Source organism: Triticum aestivum, chromosome 2D (assembly GCF_018294505.1).
Source record: "Triticum aestivum cultivar Chinese Spring chromosome 2D, IWGSC CS RefSeq v2.1, whole genome shotgun sequence".
Taxonomy (NCBI): Eukaryota; Viridiplantae; Streptophyta; class Magnoliopsida; order Poales; family Poaceae; genus Triticum; species Triticum aestivum.
In genome coordinates, this window is record NC_057799.1 from 120,182,318 (window position 1) to 120,201,389 (window position 19,072).

The window sequence follows — 19,072 nt, forward strand, 5'->3', positions numbered from 1 at the left end:
TCGTGGGTGGCTCGACCAGGGGGTGCGAGGTGACATGGACAGCGCGTGAAAGAATAATACACCCTTCTAATCCATGCAGCTAGTAGTAGTATAATGCAAAACAAATACGACTCAGCCACCTCTAAGCAAAAACCATTTCAATCACACATGTGAAACAATGTACTACTACCAAAATATCACCAGCTTTTCATATAGCAATACAAATTCCCCCGTAATATTATACGCTTCCTCGCGTTCACAAGCAAAGTACCATCTCGCAAAAGGAAATATTGGCTAAAACTTTGTGTTTGGCAACATATCAATAATGCCAGAAACGTCATTTACTTTTCAACATGGGCACTAGGGAGTAGTATTAGTAGTATACAATGGATCTGGGGAAGAAGTCATGACGTCGAAACATAAATACAAGAAGAAATTGTCAAGATTGGGCAGAATAACTTATTCAGGACCAAAAGACCACCCCCTGTGAGATTCCAGCATTAATACATGATTTTTTATTTTTTTTTGCGGGGAATACATGATGATGTTGTGATTACCGAAATGAATCACCGAACCCCCTCAAGCGGTTTATTTGCAATCACTCAGGAGCGGATAACCGTCTTCGGCACGTCTAAATAGGGGGAGCCAGCAGAAAGGCCCAGACAGAGACCATCTCCCTCATACAGGTCTCTGTGACGCAGCAAGCTCTTCCACCCTCTGCCGCATTTTGTACTGCAGCATGGGTGGGGCACAATCCAAAGGAGTTTCCCCTGCTCAAAAAGTTCATCAAGGTTTATCAATCCCATCACTTTTTTTAGCACAGCACTATTGATGATTAAAAGTAGCATTCAGAACGAAGTAATCTAGAGCAATCATTCTACAGTATTGTATATCAAGTGTGGATGTATATAGTATTTTAGCTTATCTGCTTCTATCTACAAGCTAAAAGCTAAAACGTTGCATATATGCTGTTAGCTAGGTTCTTTCCAGCTAACTTTGCAAGGCTGTCTGGAAAAGCCAGTAGAGATAGGCTTTTATTCTGTCACAACTTATATAGTACTAGTTGAGAGAATACAAAAGCATAAAAAACAACATCAAAGTCACCAAGGAGCCTTGCAATCCAATTAACCTTTTCCTTTTGTCCATGGTAGCTCGTATTTTGGTTTGAACTGCACGAATATGTGTGCAAAGAAAATTCGACAGTATCAACATTAACTGAGTGGATTGGTAGATCGGATAGGAACATGTTGATGAAAGAAACTTTTGTGCTTAAGAAGATTATAAATCAACTTCAGGAACTCAATGATGTAAAGTATTTGAGCAATATATGCCATCCATTCAATGATAAAACTGTCTTAAGATAGTAAAAACAACCAACCTTGCCCATTTTTGCGTTGAATATTTGCTCCGCTATCCATGAGAATAAGAGCAATCTCAGTCTGGTTAAATAGCGCAGCCTGCAATTTTCCATAGGCAGATAGATGTTCAGTAGATGGTGATTTGCTCATTTCTATATGTATGTGCAAACACAACAATCTTCTGTAGCACAATAAAGCATGTGCACCACTAAGTTATTTAAAAAATGAACAGGAAAAGTAATCATGTTTGCGTGCAAAGTGGTTCTTAATTGTAGGAAAAAATATATCATCATCTGCATTTCGCACATACAGAAGCAACAGTTTCAGAGAAGACAAAGTAATCTGGTCAAGTGTATCTTTGGATATTTAATTTATCAGCAGATACATATCATTTCAGTATTAGTGCACACGTGTTTTATATCATTCAGATGCATGGGTGTGCTGTGTACTTTACATCACAAATGTTGTTGCCCTTGTAGGACCAAACATTTATAAGCAAATGTGTACACAAAATGGTACAATGATGTGCAAATATAAGTTGACCACGAGGGAATTCGTAAAAAACCACATACCAAATGTAGCAAAGTAAATCCTTGCTTGTCGCAGTAGTTAGAATCTACTCCCTGCACAATGTAATGTAATTGTAAAAATCAAGTCGAGTAGATAAAAATAAAACGAGAGAAAAGATAGAAACAGTACCTGGCTAAGAAGTTTCTTCACAGCTTTAATATCCCCACCCTTAATCGCTTCTCTCAGTCCCTAAAAAGGAATGAAGACTGGATTTTTAACAGAAAACTCCTAGATTCCCAGGATATCGCATGTACCTGATGGGTTGAATGGAGAAATAGAAAAGAAACACTATTGAGCTGTCTCTAAGCTTACCTCTCCAGTAACTTCATAGTCAGACGGAGTCTTATCATTGCTATCGTTGCTCATCAGGCCAAGATTTAAGAATGAGCTGGAATAACAATCAGGACACAGAGATGAGAAGGTAAGCTACAGGCCAAATGTTTATGCCTAATGCACATATGTAATCTTCCTATTACAAAGAATGTATAGGTCCTGGCATTAAGATAATGACCAAAATATGCAATAGATCTTGCCAAACAAAGTCGATCACATAGTGCAAAAGCATACTACGAAGATTACGAGAGACATATATAACAATAAGTTAGAATTCCTCTTAACAATGCCAGAACATGACAAGTCTGCCGAACCTTGAGTTGCTGCTGGAAGTAGCCGAAGCCTTCTTCGAGCTTGATTCAGATGACTGCTGGCTGCTAGAAGGTTTTTTAGGCTTTGGGTTTGATTGCGCAGCTGACGAAGCGGCACTGATAGTCTGCTACATAAGAATAATTATGTTAATATATACCTACAACAATCAATTAAATGGATCGGATCACCGTCAACCTTTACAGGCGCAGGTTCTGGTTTTGGTGCCTCGCATATGCACAAAGGCATCCCGCATTTGCACTCGATAACGGCAGCTGGACTCTGAACTGCCGAACTTTTCGTGGGTAACGAATCATCATCTTTATCCAAATTTAGCCCTGAAAAGGAGTCCGCAGCACCCGAAACGCTCCCGGCAGAACTCGCATTATCAACACCCCCGCGTCTGCAACATCGCACATGAAGATAGCCAAAAATTCAGTTTATGTCCAGACCAAATATAATCAGTGTTTGCACAATCAGATTCATCAGATTCTAGCAACCGAGTGAGCTAAGCTACCTGGATGATGATTTGTTGAAGCACTCATAGCAGACCCTGGCGTCCGTGTATATCCCGTACTGCGGCAGGGCCTGGAACCAATTAGAGCAAAGAGTTTAATCAAGCAAGCTTGGGAACCCTTGACTCCCTACACTCACGAACTTGCTCAGTTTTGAGGTTCCCTACCATGTGGTACGAAGAGTGCTCGTGGCAGAGCGTCCTCCCGCAGCTGCGGCAGTGGTGCTGCGAGAGCGTCAAATCAGTCAGAGATCAGCCAAAACTAAAAGAATCTCTACAAGGACGGGAAGGGGGAGGGAGAGGCCGAGAGGATGCGTACGCGGCGGCGGAAAGTGGAGAAGGTGCATCGGCAGACGTCGCAGTGGGCCGACTCCTGGAACGGCGGCGGCGTCTCCATAATCTTCGCCGCCGTCGGCTCGCCGCGAACCTGATGCTCCGACGATCTGGGACGCCGATCTGAACCGAAGACGATTTGGGGCGAGGTGGTAATTGGGAGTCGACGACGGCGAGACGATTATTGTCTACTCGATCCCAGATGCGAGAACGAAAGGGGGAACGGAGTGCTGGGCGGTTTTGGGCCGTCGATCGATGGTCTATGTACGGTCAAGATCCCGCCTCTCGTGTTCTCCTCTGACTCTTGCTCCGAGTTGCTCCAGAGCAACAAGTCATTAGTCAACCGACGATAAAGCACATAATTTCAGAACATGAACTGATATTTAACATTTGACAACATTCCACATGATTTTTAAGTTCTTGTACAGATAGTGTTTTTACAAGGCCAGTTGTCAACGGCAGAAGATATCAAGACTGTCATTTTTGCTTAGAAGCTTTCTCGAATTCCAGCAGCTTCTTTATTTAGGAACAAACCAATCAGTCGAACTGTTGTGTGAGAGCTTCAGGAGTCAGGGATTATTAGCAGCTTCCAAAGTCGAAAAAAATACAGTAGGAATCATGAGAACTTTGGTTGACGATTTTCAAATTTCCTTCTGACTTTTCCACATTCAACTATTTAGATGATGGAAGGAAAACAAAGCTTGTTAGCAAATCAAGCACATTGTGTCATTGCACCTTATGAACAACTCCAGGGAAAAATACACATGGCACAGAACAGGGTGTCAAGAATAAGAGTCCTTGTGGCAGGTATATAATCATTTGACAGGGAACATCTAGAGAAGACAATTCCTCGAAAACTCGACTTGAATCACTGATTGGGCTTCCTTTATCAATGATCATCCCACACTTGCAGTTACTTGCGATTTCAGCAGTGGCCAGGGATAAAAATGGCACAGGAGCCACACATGGAGATCCTTAAAAGCCGGTAGAAAACTGGTCGGTTTTAAAATCCTGCATCAATACAATTGACATGACTGTAACCATCAGGCACTGGCAGTTCATAAGGTTTCATCGGTGAGCATGGCAGGAACAGAAATGCACAAGAAGCCACCTATGGATATTCAAAAGCGAAATCTGTACGAAAGGTGGAAGTCAATTCTGTAGGAACAAATGACGATCCCAAGTAGACATTTCCAACAAAAAAAACATAAAAAAGGTCATGCATTTAAACAATATTAAAACAAAGACCAAGCCTTGAGGGTATGTCATACGGCACTTGCGATGCATGAATTTCCTCATTGAGTAGAACAGGATTGACGGCAAGCTGGAATAGCTTCAATTTACACAACAAATCTGTACAAAATATGCTAACAAGTGCCCAGTAGTATAAAAGGGGCAAGCCCTTGCCAAACCTGCAGTGATATCATGGACAAGCCATGTTCTATGGCGGTATAATGATCCAGCACGCAGTTCTTAAGGTTTCATCAGTGGACACAGGAGGAACAAAAATGCACAAGAAGCGAATCACAGGTAAACTTTTTAATTATTAGGAAGCAGTTAAGATTTAAAACTAAAAATGTCAAGGTGGAAAACAATTGTGTAGAAACAGATGATGCTTTCAAGTAGAAAATTCCATGCGAAAAGCAGTAAAGAGGTCTTGCATCTAGAAAATAAAACCCTCAGAAAGCTGGATAGATCATAGACCAAGCCTTGAGGTCTAGTAATGTCATATGGCACTTGCAATGCATAAGTTTCCTCATTGGAGCATAAACCAACCAGAACTATTTTTAGAAGCCTCCGCTATATTCTTTCAAAAACATGCTAGGAATTGGTTGGGATTTAAAATCCAAATCTGCATTAGAAATGGAAATCAACTCTGTAACAGCAAATGATTTTCTCAAGTAGACAATTCCAAGCAGAGTACATTACAAATGTCTCACAAACACACAATAAACCCTCAGAAAACTGATTAGATCATAGACCAAGCCTTGAAGCCTAGTAATGTCATACGGCACTTGCAATGCATGAGTTTCATCATTGGGTACAACAAGATCAAAACACAAATAATGAGTCACAACGAGAAGTTCATCAAAAACCTCCAAAAGCTAGAGATGCCAACGTACTCTGTAGCAACAATATGCTCTCAACTGGAGAATTCCAAACAAAGTGCATTATAGAGGCCTCACATCTATAATAAAACCCTCAGAAAACTGGTTAGATCATAGACCAAGCTTTGGGGCCTAGTAATGTCATACGGCACTTGCAATGCATACGTTTCTTCATCGGGTACAACAAGATCAAAACACATATAAGGAGTCACAAAAAGTTTGATAAAACCCAGAAAAATGCATGAAAGATGGAAATCAACTCTGTAGCAACAAATGATGCCCTCGAGTAGACAATTTCAGGCAAAGTATATCACAGAAGGTCTCAATATTAAACCCTCGGAAAAAATAGATCACAGACCGGCCCTTCAAGCCCCGTAATATCATACGGCACTTGTAATGCATGAGTTTCCTCATCTGGTACAACAAGATCAAAACAAAAATAAGGAGTCACAAAGAGAAGTGTCACGGAAAAGCAAGCTGGAATAAAATTTGCATAACATGTGAACTAATAACAGTCTAAAGGTGCAAAAAAAGGAACTGAAACAACTTGAAATTCCAAAAATGACAAAATCCATTGGGATTTGTTGAATTAAAATAAATTATATGATAGTGTTGCATAAGAAGGAGGAGGTTAGCCTTGATGGGCAGGTGGTGCCTGCAAAGGACACCTTTGGGGTCAATGCTGCAGAAGGATGGGAATATTGATGAAGATGTGAACCATAGAATCAAAGCCGGATGGATGAAGTGGTGCCAAGCTACTGGCATTCTCTGTGACAAGAGAGTGCCGCAAAAGCTAAAAGGCAAGTTCTATAGGACGGCGATTCAACCCGCAGTGTTGTATGGCGCTGAGTGTTGGCCGACTAAAAGGCAACATGTTCAATGGTTAGGTGTGGCGGAGGTGCGCATGTTGAGATGGATGTGTGGCCACACAAGGAAGGACCGAGTCTGAAATGATGATATACGAGATAAGAGTTGGGGTAGCACCGATTGAAGACAAGCTTGTCCAACATCGTCTGAGATGGTTTGGGCATATTCAGCGCAGGCCTCCAGAAGCTCCAGTGCATAGCGGACGGCTAAAGCGTGCTGATAATGTCAAGAGAGGTCGGCGTAGACCGAACTTGACATGGGAGGAGTCCGTAAAGAGAGAACTGAAGGACTGGAGTATCACCAAAGAACTAGCCATGGACAGGCCATGAGTTGGTCGCGAGATCTTATGGGTTTCACTTCTAAGCCTACCCAACTTGTTTCAGACTACAGGCTTTGTTGTTGTTGTTGATAGTGTTGCATAAGAAATTATGCAGAAAACTTAGTAGCAGCCTTTAAAACATTTTTTTCTTGGTTACTCTCTGGATGATCTGAGTTGAGAGTTTACCTTTGCTTCCTTGAAGATTTTAGGAAGGAGCCGGCGCAAGAAAATGTACATCTTTGGTCTATGGCAAAAGTTATACACAAGCTTTCATTGCTTTATTAAGTGATCATACACCCGATATGGTATGAGGTATGAACTGAGAAGCCAATGATGTGACAGTAACTACTCTACAAATCTACATCACCATTCTCTTGTACAAAACTGGAGACTGGTCTCAATTCTTTTCTGGCGGTGCACTTTTTCATTTGACCATGCGCAATGCATCAGAGACCTTTGCAGTATCCACGCCACAACGAACATTATGGACCCTTAATATATTAGCACCATTCATAATCCCAGCTGCATTAGCAGCAACAGTAGCGGCATCTCTCTCAACTGGATCGGCACGGTTGCATATTTCACCTAAGAATCTTTTCCTTGAGAGTCCAAGTAATACTGGCACATGTGAAGCACCTAAACTCACTTTACCCATCTCTTCTCTAATGGATCTCAAGCCGTTGATTATTTCAAGATTATGTCTGGATTTCTTGGAAAACCCAATGCCGGGATCAAGAACTATCCTCCACAAAGGAATTCCAGACAGCTCAGCTTCTCTTAACCGTGTGTATAACTCGGAAGCAACTTCTTTGCAGACATCATCATACTGTAAATTCTGTTCACTCTGCATAGTTGATGGATCACCTCTCATGTGCATGGTAACATATGGAACTCCAAGTTCAGCTACAACTTCAAGAATACTTGGGTCAAGCTGTCCACCAGATACATCATTGATCATGGTGGCTCCTCTCTTTACAGCTTCAGCAGCGACTTGTCCGTAGAATGTGTCTACTGAGATCAGCTTCCCTTCCATCTCAGGGATTTTGACGATTGCATCCAGAACAGGGACCAGCCTCTCAAGTTCTTCATTTGCAGATAGTCTTGTTGCAGAGGGCCTGGTGGATTGAGCACCAATATCAATTATGTCTGCGCCTTCTGATATCAACAACTTGGCCTGAGCAATAGCAGCCTCCACTTCTTGGAACTTACCTCCGTCACTAAAGCTGTCCGGCGTCAAGTTAAGCACCCCCATGATAAGGGTCCTCTCACTCCAATCCAACAGACGATTTCCAACAGCCATAACCCTCTTGATACCTTGTGTCCCAATTAAAGATTCACCACCAAGCTCGTTCCACACATCAAAGAACCCACCGCTGCACTTCGAGAGGGAGTGCCAGCTTTTCTCCATATGATCGTCAGCCGAGGACCCCAGAAGGTCAACAAGAGGCGCTAAAACGAATTGTCTCTCATGGATGCGCTCATGTGGCACAGTCAGGGTCTCGGTACTGATCTGGGAGTCGCCATACAGGAGAATATCGAGATCGATCGGCCTTGGGCCGTACCTTATCCCCGCGGTCCGGCCTATATCCCTCTCGATCTCCTTCAGCTTCTTGAGCAAATCATGAGGCCCCAGCTTGGTCGTGCCCCGAACAGCGGAGTTGAGGAACCGCGGCTGGTCGGTCACATACTCGGGGGCGGTCTCGTACAGACAGGCGTGCCTGGTGATCTTTATGCCCGAGTCTTTCATCAGCCGCAGCGCCCTGTCGAACGAACTGATCCTGTCCCCCACATTGCTTCCAAGAGCAATCACAATCTCTTGGCCGGCAGAGCTTTCCGCGATGTGCGCATATGAACGGGCCCTGCATGGGTTAACAAAACCCGGCGCTTTCCTTGAGGGATTGAGAGAATGCCTAAGATCCCATGCTGCTGTTATATTAAGATAAGACCAAACGAGTTAGAACTGCCTTTGAATTTGGAATGCAGAGGGGCTGGGGAACAGATTCTAGCTTGGAAGGAACGCTACCTGGAAAAGGATTGGGAGCGGCTAGCCCCCCGCAGTAGTAGCCCTTGGCGACTGAGTACATCTTCCTCAGTGTCTCCTTAGCATGGAGCATGTTGGAGCATGCGAGCCAGGACTAGCCCTGCTGATTAGATTCTCTTTCACATCAACTTCTTCCCTGCCGTGCGGGGGGATCCCCGTGGTCGATGCCCTGCGGAGTGAATCTGCTCGGCGGCGTCAGTTGCAGCGAAATCTGCTATACTTTGGAGCTAAACTAAATCTGCGGCGTAGCGGAAGTCGGAGAGAGAGAGAGACACGCACAAGCGTACCGGTTCTTCGAGCCTAGGCTGACGGCGGAGGTTGGTGGTACCGTCGGTCGCTCGGCGGGGGGAGAGAGGATGCTGCGCCGCGCCTTCGGCGGCGGGGGGATGCTGCTTTGCTGGGTTCGGATTGTTTACTCCATGCCTATGGGCGTCATCATCGGCTACCCTACACTAACCTACCTACCGGGAGCGCTGCTGGGCTTGTTACGTACAGTGCAAGCGACAGCCCAATAGCCCATACCAAGGGCACAGACGAGCTGGGCGACCGCTGAGCCCACACACACGCACACATGATCGGCGTCTCTCTTCTCCGAGGAGCGTGCGCCAACAGAACAGATCGTGGCGAACGAAACGCGAGCTCTCTCCTTCCCTCGGCCGGCGGCGTGTGCGCATGGCGCCCGCCACTTCGTCGCGACTTAGCCGCGGTGGCCGGTGGTTGTCAGTAACCAATCATGGTATGCAGATATGTTCTTCTCCCCAGTTTCTCAGGCGTCCTTTGCATCAAGCGGATGATGCTGGTTGATTTCGCTAGAGGTTCATTTTTTTTATTTATTTTTTATGAGGAGACTAGCGGTTTCATTTCGCTGTTCGATCACATTATCGCTCCTGGTTTCTGAATTCTGATCGCGCCCTTGCGTCTACGGATCGAGGTGTTACAAGCTGATATTGTGGCCGTCAGAATGATACAAAGACACATTCGTAACAAAATAAGGGGGGGGGGGGGATTTTTACTCTCACCATCCCAATTGCACAAGGAATTTTTCTTTCAAAGAAGAACCATAACGCGGCAGAAAACTGTCACTGGATTACTAGTACTACACAGCTACGGCGGACAGCATCTACTCGGTGCTGCTGGGATGGATGAACAAGAATAAACCCTAAGACTCCGCAACAAAACTGTAAATTTGTACAACTGTTACTACCCACCAAAAGTTCTCTGCTCTGGATACTTTCAGGCCTATGTACAACAGTGTGACGCTTATACCGCGCAGTCACCGGATTCGCGGTCGCGCCGGGTGTAGCTCTCGCTGCTGGACATCCTTGTCATGTTCGCCCGCTGCACGAGACGGACCAATGACTGGACGACCTCGGACATCGGTGGCCGGAACTCTGGCTCGGCCTGCTCAGGTTTCAGGACAAGCGTCAGCAGCGTGACAAAAAATTAAAAAACGCAGCAGAACTGCAAGAGGAGGCGTTATGGAATGCACCTGCACACAAAGGGCTATCGCGTCGGCGAAGCGGGACAGGGACTTGGAATGGTACAGCCCCTGGAGCGCCGGATCGACCATCTGGTCCAGCGCGTCGATGTCGTGCAGCTGCGGGGCGGCCCATCGGACCAGCGACTGCTCGGACCGTGGCCGGGACCTGCAGTGATTCATTTCAGACAGCAAGTGGAGGTTCAGTAGACTTCACAGGAATACATGTTCTTATTACAGCTCACAGGGAGTTGCCTGAATATTTCTTGGGGAGTTCAGAAACAATTTCAGGAAAAGGTGATGGATACTGCAGTAGTATTTGATTGTGGTGCGTACCTGTCAAAAGGTTTGCGGCCAGTGAGGAGCTCTAACATGACTACTCCGAAGCTATATACATCGCTCTTCAGTGAGTATTGGCCAGACATGGCTACCTCAGGTGCCCTATATCCTGAGTTTTCTTCGGATTCCTGGAATTGATGCCATGTAAGTAATCATTGGCAGAAATGTTTGTCCCTAAATTATGATCATTAGCATTTGCATTGCGAAATATGCAGAACACCAAACTCAGTATCATCTCACTTGTTCGATCAGATACTATCTAGCCTTGCATCCAACTAACAGGTAATAGTTGAACAGCAACTCATGTTTGCTCCACTAGTATCCATATTAAATTAGCATCATGCTATGTCAAATACTCCCTCCGTAAAGAAATATAAGAGCATTTAGATCACTAAAGTAGTGATCTAAACGCTCTTATATTTCCTTACAGAGGGAGTACTTAATTATGGATAATGACATAAACAAAATGATAATATGCAGCATTTCAGCTGCAAAATGGCAAATAATCCTAGCATTTTCTTTGATGATTAACATTAAATTGTGTGATATTCTTGATAGGTTGTCAGGAAGTCTGAGGATATAGTGCACGACATTACCTGGAATTCCTGGTTAGGAATAAGATCTCCATAACCAGAATCCGAAAGGTGGGGGTTCAGCTCATTATCCAGTAAAATGTTTGATGACTTGAAATTCTTGTGGATCACAGATGGCGAACATGTTTCATGTAGGTATCTGCAGAATTCCCACGATTGTCACTGACATGAATTTTATTTCTAGATTAACACGAAGGGTTAACAGGCCTGTTTCACTTACTCTAATGCCCTTGCAGATCCAAGAGCAATCTTTACACGGCTACTCCAGGACAGCGGTTTGCTTTGATCATCCACTAGGTTAAGCAAGTCACACAAAGAACCATTTTGATAGAATTCATATACCAACAAGCACTGCCCATGCTCTGCACAGTAGCCAACTAGCTCAGCAAGGTTTGGATGATTTAGCCTTGAAATATTTGCAACCAACTCAATGAACAAATCAGAAGGATAGCCTGGGAATGCAGAAAAGTTGATTTTCTTTACAGCCAGGACCTGAAAATACCGGAAGATGATGAGAATGCAATAGCAAGGGGACTTTATTCAACATCAAGTCATGGTTAATGAAATGAGATTGCTGAACCCAATTAGCACCATAAAATCAGACAACAGCATTTTGCAATGATACAAGCATAGATTAGGTACTCCCATGCATACAACAAACTTTCGTTTAATTTGATGAACACATTTTGAATTCCCATACATGGACACATTTTGAAGCAGGTATAATTTGATGAAAAAAGTTTATGGCGGATAAAATCCCGGTGCTGTAGATGTTTATAGTAGGAAAAGATATGAATGATATGTATGATGGTATGAATGATATGTTTAATCCGGGAAATAATGCATATCAAGTAATTGGGGAAGCACCTTCTGATCGTTGAATTGTGCTCTGAAAACACGTCCAAATGATCCCTCACTGATGAAATGGTCAGCACTGAAGCTTCCTGTTGCTATCTGCAGGTCTGCAACTGTGTATGCAGGTATTTTGATGGAAGACAAACTTATCTTCCTTGTAACAGACTTGGTTGTGAGATCATTTTCATCGAAGGACTTGTGCAAGTCAATTTTTGTTGGAGGTTTTAAGCTCATTGAAACAGTCTTCTGAAATTGATCCTTGCCAGTAGTTGAGATGATCTTGATGGACTTCATCTCTGAAAAGTATTTTTATTTTACTTCAAGACAGAAGAGCAGCATGTACAATTTACTCATATTTACAAAATGGAAATTATGTCTAAATAAGTAAGGAAATACACAGTTCATTGGAAAAGGATACCGAATAAATTTATTCCTGGGCAGAAGAACTGTAGTAAGATGAACATGTACCACTCAGAGGCAATGATGCTTACGTTTAAATCCTGATGCAAGGGGACTGAGAGGTTCCTTCTGTTCGGGGTCTCGTCCTCGTGACAACTTCCAAGATTTCCTATTGATCACAAAGAATGCAAACATTGCACCAAGAACCAGCAAACATATAACAATTCCTGCTATTGCACCACCTTGTAGTTTGGAGTGTTTGCTGCCATTGCCGGATGGGCCATTGTTGTCATTACTACTTGGAAGAGCAGGACGTTGAGGCATTGGCGTTGGCGTTGGCGTTGGATTTGTAGCTGGTGGGGGTGGTGGTGCAGGACCATTGCTAAATGAGTTTCCAGTTGTCCTACGAAAGGAGTGGAGGACTAACTGTGATTCCATTCTACATGCTTATATCAGCCAAACAATGACAGTTGTAGTAAAAATGCTTACTGTAGACTGCTTATTTTCTTTAGCTTATCAGGGACCCAGCCGGTGAATTGGTTGTTCGCGACATTTCTGCAAGAATGATCAAATGTTGCATTTATAAGACGATTCAACCGTGAATTAGAGAAGGTTGTGGGTATATCAACTCACAGGTCAGTGAGAGGAAGATTGGCAAGGACATCTATCGTACCACTGAATTGGTTGTTCTGCAGATAACTGGCAAGAGGAGATATTACATTTGTAATCAATATATGGACTTTATTCTTGTTGGTGAAACAAATTGATGCAGAAACATACAAAAACAATGTACTCACAGTGTTTTCAAACTTGTTATAGAGTTGAAGCTTTGTGGAATATTACCAGAAAATGTGTTGAATGAGATATCCCTGAGTGAAATGAATTAATGGTTCAGTTTTTCCACTAGCTTGAGAGCTTACTGCTCAAACAGAAAATCACTCACATTGTTGTTAGGTTGGTGAGCTGGTTAAACATGTCACTAATGGTTGAGAGCTGATTGTGAGCAAGATTTCTGCAACGACGACATCAAAATAATTTGGTCAGATCATACCAGAAAAAAAAATGATAAAGAAAGTCAGCCGATACATCGACTTATAGGAGATAAGTAACTTACAAATCCTTAAGTGCGACCATTTGGGAAATAGAGTATGGTGTGGTTCCAGTGAAGTGATTTCCAGCAAGATTTCTGCAGATCAAGTTCTCTGTAAGAACTAAAAGATTGTTCCGCATATAGATAAGAGAAGCTTGAGTTACGCATAGAAGTACTAACAATTTCTCAAGATTTGGAGGAAGATTATAGGGAATGTCACTGCCTCCAAGATTATTATTGCTCATATCACTGCACAGAACTGAACTAGATCAAAACCTGTTTGGGATGAGAGAGATTTGATGTTTGGGACGAGAGAGATCTCACTAACAGCTGAACTAGTGCAGTCAGTAGGTTCATATTGTAGCCCAAAGTCCCGTTAAGACTCATGCCTGGTAAGTTTCTGTCAGGTATTAGGATAAATAAATATCAGATAAGAAGGATAAGTAGTTGTGACTTGCAAAAACACCACATCTGAAGCTCAGCTCACATTGCTGTCACTCTGGAACCCGAGCAAGTGATCCCCTGCCATGACTGCCCGCAGGGATCTCCATTTTGTGACACCCAGTTTTTCAGCTGGGGTGGGTGGTTCATTGTTGTATAGAAGACATTGAGGGCTGTCACTGCATAGGCAAATGCAAATTTTGGGAGAATCAGTAATGCTAATGGATCGATATTTCAGGTAAATGACTAACGATGTTTTGTTCTTACTTTTGTCTTCGCGAGGAAAGTATTTTTCAACACAAAAAAAAAGCAAAAGGAAATTATTGTTTAGTTCAAATGTAGCAACATTTCCTTCTGCACAGAGAACCAATACTTAACTCGTCTAATGGGATTGGAAATGTGGTTACTCATTCCATCGCTAATGTTGTAATAGTGTGAAGGATAGTGATGTTATGTATGATTCAGTTCATTCCTGAGTGTTGGAATTGGCCGCTAAAGATTTTGTAAACAATTATTAATTTTATATATAGTACGGTTTCCAAATAATACCAAACTTGTCTTGCTAATGTCGTAATAGTGTGAAGGATAGTGATATTATGCATGATTTTGTTCATTCCTGCATGCTGGAATTGGTCATTAAAGATTTTGTAAACATTGATAGTTTTATATAGGACGTTTCAGAATCATACTTAACTTGTCTTACTTCCAAATTGGAAAATAATACTGTACTTAACTTGTCTGTACCATCAACGATTTCGAAGTTGACTTTGCAAATAAGTAGTCATGTCTAACAAGGTATCCCCATTATTCTGTAACCAAATGTCCATCAAAACTAGTTTGATTCTGGAACCAAATGAAATATTAATAGGACCAAGAGCTGGGTTTGTTGGCAATCACACAAACAAATTTTATTTTATTTTTGGACGAGCAGCTGTCTGCAACCTCGCACAAAACCAGGCATAAAAGAACAAATGAACTGAAGTTTTCAGAAACTCTCTGTTGAAGTCAGACATCTAGGTGGATAAAACCAAGAAATCGAGAACTTGCCACAAATTTAGCATCACCACTAGGAAAATATTATAATTTAGGATATAACTTCTGAAAACTCTGCTTCTTCTTTCTTTCTTATTTTTGCGGATGAAAACTCTGCTATTTGTTCATCCCAAACTGCAAGGGCCCTAAAATTTCCACCAAGAAAGGACCAAAGAGCAGCAGCAGGAAGAAACGAAGAGCTAAACAAACATCTTTTCCTGGGTTGGTTAACTGACACACCAACGAAGGGAAATGTTTATGGGATGCCAATGAACAAAGCAGAGCTCCAAATTGACCAAAAGAATAAAGCAAGGAAGGGTCGAATGAGACCGTTGGGTCCATGAATCTCCAGCTTTCCCTCCTGAGCCCAAACGCAGCCTCTCGGCATAATGGTTTCCTGCTCTCATCTAAACCTAAAATTTCAGGAATCCAGGAAATGGGTACCAAAAGCAGCCTATCTGCACTGAAGTGAACCGACCAAAGCAAGGGGGGAAGGAGGAACCAAGAACACAGATTTTCCCCATCCGTTGCTACTCAGTCAAGCTAAGAAATGCATTGTTTCTTGGTTTTCCGAAGTAAAATCAAACCAAAAGAACAGAGAAATGGCTACCAGAAGTAATAATACGACTCGCTTACCATCGTTTGAGTCGGTGTTGGCATGAGCTCCCAGTGAGGCGGCGGCCAAGAACAGCAGCGCCGCTCCAATGGCCGCAGCTCCTCCTCTCCTCCCCCTCATCTTGGTCGTGGCCGTGGTCGTGGCTGCTGCGTTGGTCACTGCAGCACCCGTCTGCAGGCAGGCAGAGGCTCTGGGAACACAGCAGCACCGCTGCAACGCCCAATAACTTATGCTCCGGAAAAGGTATATCATCACCTTTTCTTTTTTCTCAGTGCTGACATGTCCTTCTTTTCCCCAGTGGATTGTGTATTTGTCAGCAAGCTAGAATCAGGGAGGAGGGGAAGGGGCTTTAAGAAGTGCACTTCGCACGCTCAGAAACCCCTCGGAAAAGGCAAAAACTAATTATCCCTTCACGAGCAGTGTCACTTTTTGCAGCGTCGTTCTGGGACTGAGGCAAGATTTCTGCACAGGCCCGTTGTGTCCATTTTCTTTTTGCGAAAATGACTTGAATCGATTATAAAGGTTTACAAAAAGTACAAAGCATCCTAAATATAATAAAAACTACATTAAGATCCCTAGACCACGAGACGACCACTACTATAGCGGGACGAGCCGATGCCGCACCATCGTCGTCGCTCCCCTATCGAAACCTGACTGGCCTTGTCGATGACAGTCGAGAAGTCGTCATGCATGTGCCTTGAGAGACCAGCATCCCGGAGCCGCAGTTATCGTCGGTGAACCTTTGAATCGATCCGAAGCACTTGACACCAGAATTCCGCGAGAAGCCCTAACCTCGTCGTTCCAAGGAGACGGCAAAAATCTACGCCAAAGCTCCGTCGATTCCGTTCCGCCGGACGAATTCGAGGTTGATCGGAGCCTGGAAGACCTACTCGACGATGAAGCGCCGCCATCCGTCGAGCGTCGCCTCCACAAGGATCACTTACGCCTCCCAACAATACAAAGCACCACCAGAACGAGGAGTGAGTTGGGAGAATTTATTCCAAGCCGTCGACGTCGCCGTCGTCTGGCCGCCGCCAACTAGAGAAAAAAAAACTACAACTATTCCTGCCTCCATCATAGGCCTGAACACTTAGATCCAGAGTTCCCCCGTCCTCCCGTGGTCACATCGCCGACGGTGGCTAGGGGAACCCATGGTTGCGCCGGAGGTTGAAGGAGGGGAATTACCACCGCCTTCTAATCGCCTCCTGTAGGAAACCAAGAAAATTGTTCAAGCGGTTGTATTAGTTTGATATAATGATTAGATGAAAATATCATTTATCAAAAAAGAAATAAGAAGATGTTTGATGTGTCTTTCTATAGCTTTGGCCTTCTTTTCCTTTTGAGAATAGGCAAAGATTCTGCACAAAAGATAAAAAGAATACACAAAGCTTATATATCTTTCATTGATATAGAGAGCTCTAGCCTTTCCAACGAAATGAAATCTATTGCGTACATATAAAATTTTGGGTAAGTTGAAATAGTGAAAACAAGAGTGAGTCATTGTATTCGCATACCAAAAGTGCACCAATGCCACAAAAAGATCGGGGGCAAAGTGAGTGTGATTCAGAAGTTTTATATTCTTGCGTGTCCTTGCGGGAGAAAGTGTATGTATGCGCAATGACACGTTGAAGAGGTGAGTGGAAGATGTTGCGGTCACTTCTTTTGTGGTGTTGTGCGTCGTGGCTCCCATGCCATGCGGCCGGGAACGTTGCCGTCCGTGCGGTCGCTTTTGCTGATTGGCAATCAATTATACTCCTACTGATACTGCCGGCGCTCGCGCGCATGCGTGCGCGGTGTGTACGCTCTTCAGTCTTGAGCACTCCTTCATTTTTTGACCAGTTCCAGCATGGCCACAGCCAATTCCCTGTTGTTCTCCTTGGAAAGAGGGCCAAAGGGATCCAAAGATGCTTCAGGAACAGGCACTAATTTTGATGCAGTAAGTTTATCGAGTTATTTATAACGCGGAAACTTCACATGAAATTAAATAATTCATTCATTTTCTTTTCTTTTGCAGGGGATGGAATGGAACCTCTGTTTGCTCTGACTTTTCCTTAAAAGTAGGCGCATGTTGTTCTCAGCGTGATTGCACCATGCCATGATGATGGAGCATGATTAAGCAGCATCCTTCTTGAACATCGCTTTTCTTCCTTTTCAACATTTTTTTATCCTCGCCTTTCTTTTACATGATATATATTCTCCTTTTCTGCCCAAGTGTGTAGCGTCTAGTGCTATCCGGTTAGGCGAATAATTGGCATGCTGACCGCAGCGTCTCCGTGACATCGGGCGTCGTAACAGGTGGCCAAACCCGTCCAATTAGCATGTCACAAAACATTAGTACGCTGCGCCCATAACCTCGTCGTTTTCGCGAGCTGTTTTCGACTTGAGACGGACGGCTTCTCGTCGCATCCATCAGTTGCCCTCGTCGTCCGTGCGTAGCTGAACAATGGTCCTCGACGATCAGACAGACGATCGTGCCAACGCGATCGCCACGCCGACGCCGTTGCCTCGCACTGAGGGCGACATGTCGTTACATTACGTAGCACTAAACAAACGTGTAACTGTCGACTCTGCTGGCCGACATACGTGGAGTATAATTTGGCAGCAACGTGGACGTATTTTTTACGTCATGCGGATAATCGGACTGAAGGCAAGCTCAGAATTCTGAATGGCTACGTCTGCCGAGAAAAAGAAGAGGCGGTGCTATACGATTTCATTTCGCTCCTGGCGATGATTGTTTAGTCCTCTCCGCTTCGTCAGCAAGCTCAGGTTGGTTGCTTAACCGAATGGTCGGGGAATCGGCCGTTGACGTCGCCTGCACGATTTGGTTGCACCTGTTAATTGTTCTGGCAGGCCAACGAACTGCAGCGCTGAAGCTAGCAAAGGAAAATTAACAGGGGCCGCCCAACTCAACTCGGATTGTTTGGTGTACCTCCGGACTGTGATCCTGGATGACTTGTGCATGATCCTAACCACCCTGGCCTGGGCATCAAAACCTAGCTAAGGTTAGGCTTGTGGACAGAGTTATCGGAGAAGTTTGTTGGTTGTGGCAGATGACGGGGAAGAACAATGACCAAGTTAGACCACCAACCAACCAAGAACCACTGACGCCAGGAACAGTGAAGGAAAGCGAAAGCAGTCTGCTTCATGCCAATCTCTCTCTCTCTCTCTAGGACCGTACCCAGGCAGAAACAGAGGTGGGCAAGAGCAGTTAATTCGGTTAGCCAACTCCAGGGTCAAGGACCTGACGGGCGAAGAAGGCCCGGCGACTGCGTACCAAATCGCACGCCCTTTTTCAGAGACGACGGATCATGCTGATTCAAGAGTGGCCAAACATTCCCGTAAAAACAGAGTGCACATACACCGGTGATCTCCCTCTCTCTCCCAAAGACGCTGGTGCAACAATCCACCAGAAGTCGTATGTGTCTCTGCCGCGCAGTGTTTCTTTTAAAGAGGAGGTAAATGCGGATATATAATGTAGAAATGGAATCGAAGCACAGCT

General features: G+C 44.0%; 2 protein-coding genes across 7 annotated transcripts; both read right to left on the reverse strand.

The window, feature by feature from the left end:
• Nucleotides 1–280: 280 nt before the first annotated feature.
• On the reverse strand, nucleotides 281–3,651 carry LOC123052071 (vacuolar protein sorting-associated protein 27). Of its 2 annotated transcripts, none has more exons than XM_044475139.1 (10): nucleotides 3,383–3,651; nucleotides 3,232–3,288; nucleotides 3,067–3,137; nucleotides 2,748–2,952; nucleotides 2,555–2,679; nucleotides 2,220–2,295; nucleotides 2,037–2,096; nucleotides 1,910–1,960; nucleotides 1,358–1,436; nucleotides 281–749 (listed from the first exon to the last, which is right to left on the reverse strand). In XM_044475139.1, the coding sequence occupies exons 1-10, from the start codon at nucleotides 3,458–3,460 to the stop codon at nucleotides 658–660; spliced, it is 894 nt and encodes a 297-aa protein (XP_044331074.1). In that variant the 5' UTR covers nucleotides 3,461–3,651; the 3' UTR covers nucleotides 281–657. The 2 variants fall into 2 exon arrangements, with proteins under 2 accessions (XP_044331074.1, XP_044331076.1); XM_044475141.1 differs by having other exon boundaries at nucleotides 2,555–2,676; nucleotides 3,383–3,650.
• A 3,284-nt stretch (nucleotides 3,652–6,935) lies between these two features.
• Nucleotides 6,936–15,890, reverse strand: LOC100049049 (folate synthesis bifunctional protein, mitochondrial). 5 transcript variants are annotated; one of them, XM_044475138.1, is made up of 17 exons: nucleotides 15,594–15,890; nucleotides 13,972–14,104; nucleotides 13,813–13,884; nucleotides 13,665–13,733; nucleotides 13,509–13,580; nucleotides 13,338–13,406; nucleotides 13,192–13,263; nucleotides 13,028–13,093; nucleotides 12,884–12,949; nucleotides 12,487–12,797; nucleotides 12,008–12,291; nucleotides 11,361–11,632; nucleotides 11,144–11,279; nucleotides 10,545–10,675; nucleotides 10,221–10,377; nucleotides 10,009–10,132; nucleotides 6,936–8,616 (listed from the first exon to the last, which is right to left on the reverse strand). In XM_044475138.1, the coding sequence occupies exons 1-17, from the start codon at nucleotides 15,823–15,825 to the stop codon at nucleotides 7,115–7,117; spliced, it is 3,768 nt and encodes a 1,255-aa protein (XP_044331073.1). In that variant the 5' UTR covers nucleotides 15,826–15,890; the 3' UTR covers nucleotides 6,936–7,114. The 5 variants fall into 5 exon arrangements, with proteins under 5 accessions (XP_044331073.1, XP_044331071.1, XP_044331069.1 ...); XM_044475136.1 differs by lacking the exons at nucleotides 10,009–10,132; nucleotides 10,221–10,377; nucleotides 10,545–10,675; ... (11 more) ...; nucleotides 13,972–14,104; nucleotides 15,594–15,890 and adding exons at nucleotides 8,714–8,913; nucleotides 9,011–9,179 and having other exon boundaries at nucleotides 6,936–8,613; XM_044475134.1 differs by lacking the exons at nucleotides 10,009–10,132; nucleotides 10,221–10,377; nucleotides 10,545–10,675; ... (11 more) ...; nucleotides 13,972–14,104; nucleotides 15,594–15,890 and adding exons at nucleotides 8,714–8,913; nucleotides 9,011–9,179.
• Between the last annotated feature and the right edge of the window lie 3,182 nt (nucleotides 15,891–19,072).

Excerpts from the sequence above, each read along its gene's own strand:
- LOC123052071 (XM_044475139.1), bottom strand. The coding sequence starts at position 3,460 with ATGGAGACGCCGCCGCCGTTCCAGGAGTCGGCCCACTGCGACGTCTGC. Across the intron at positions 2,680-2,747 it reads CAGAACCTGCGCCTGTAAAG|CAGACTATCAGTGCCGCTTC; the intron begins GTTGACGGTGAT and ends ATTCTTATGTAG. Across the intron at positions 1,437-1,909 it reads GATTTACTTTGCTACATTTG|GCTGCGCTATTTAACCAGAC; the intron begins GTATGTGGTTTT and ends GGAAAATTGCAG.
- LOC100049049 (XM_044475138.1), bottom strand. The coding sequence starts at position 15,825 with ATGATATACCTTTTCCGGAGCATAAGTTATTGGGCGTTGCAGCGGTGC. Across the intron at positions 13,094-13,191 it reads ATAACAAGTTTGAAAACACT|TTATCTGCAGAACAACCAAT; the intron begins GTGAGTACATTG and ends TCCTCTTGCCAG. Across the intron at positions 8,617-10,008 it reads CCGGCGCGACCGCGAATCCG|CAGCATGGGATCTTAGGCAT; the intron begins GTGACTGCGCGG and ends TTAATATAACAG.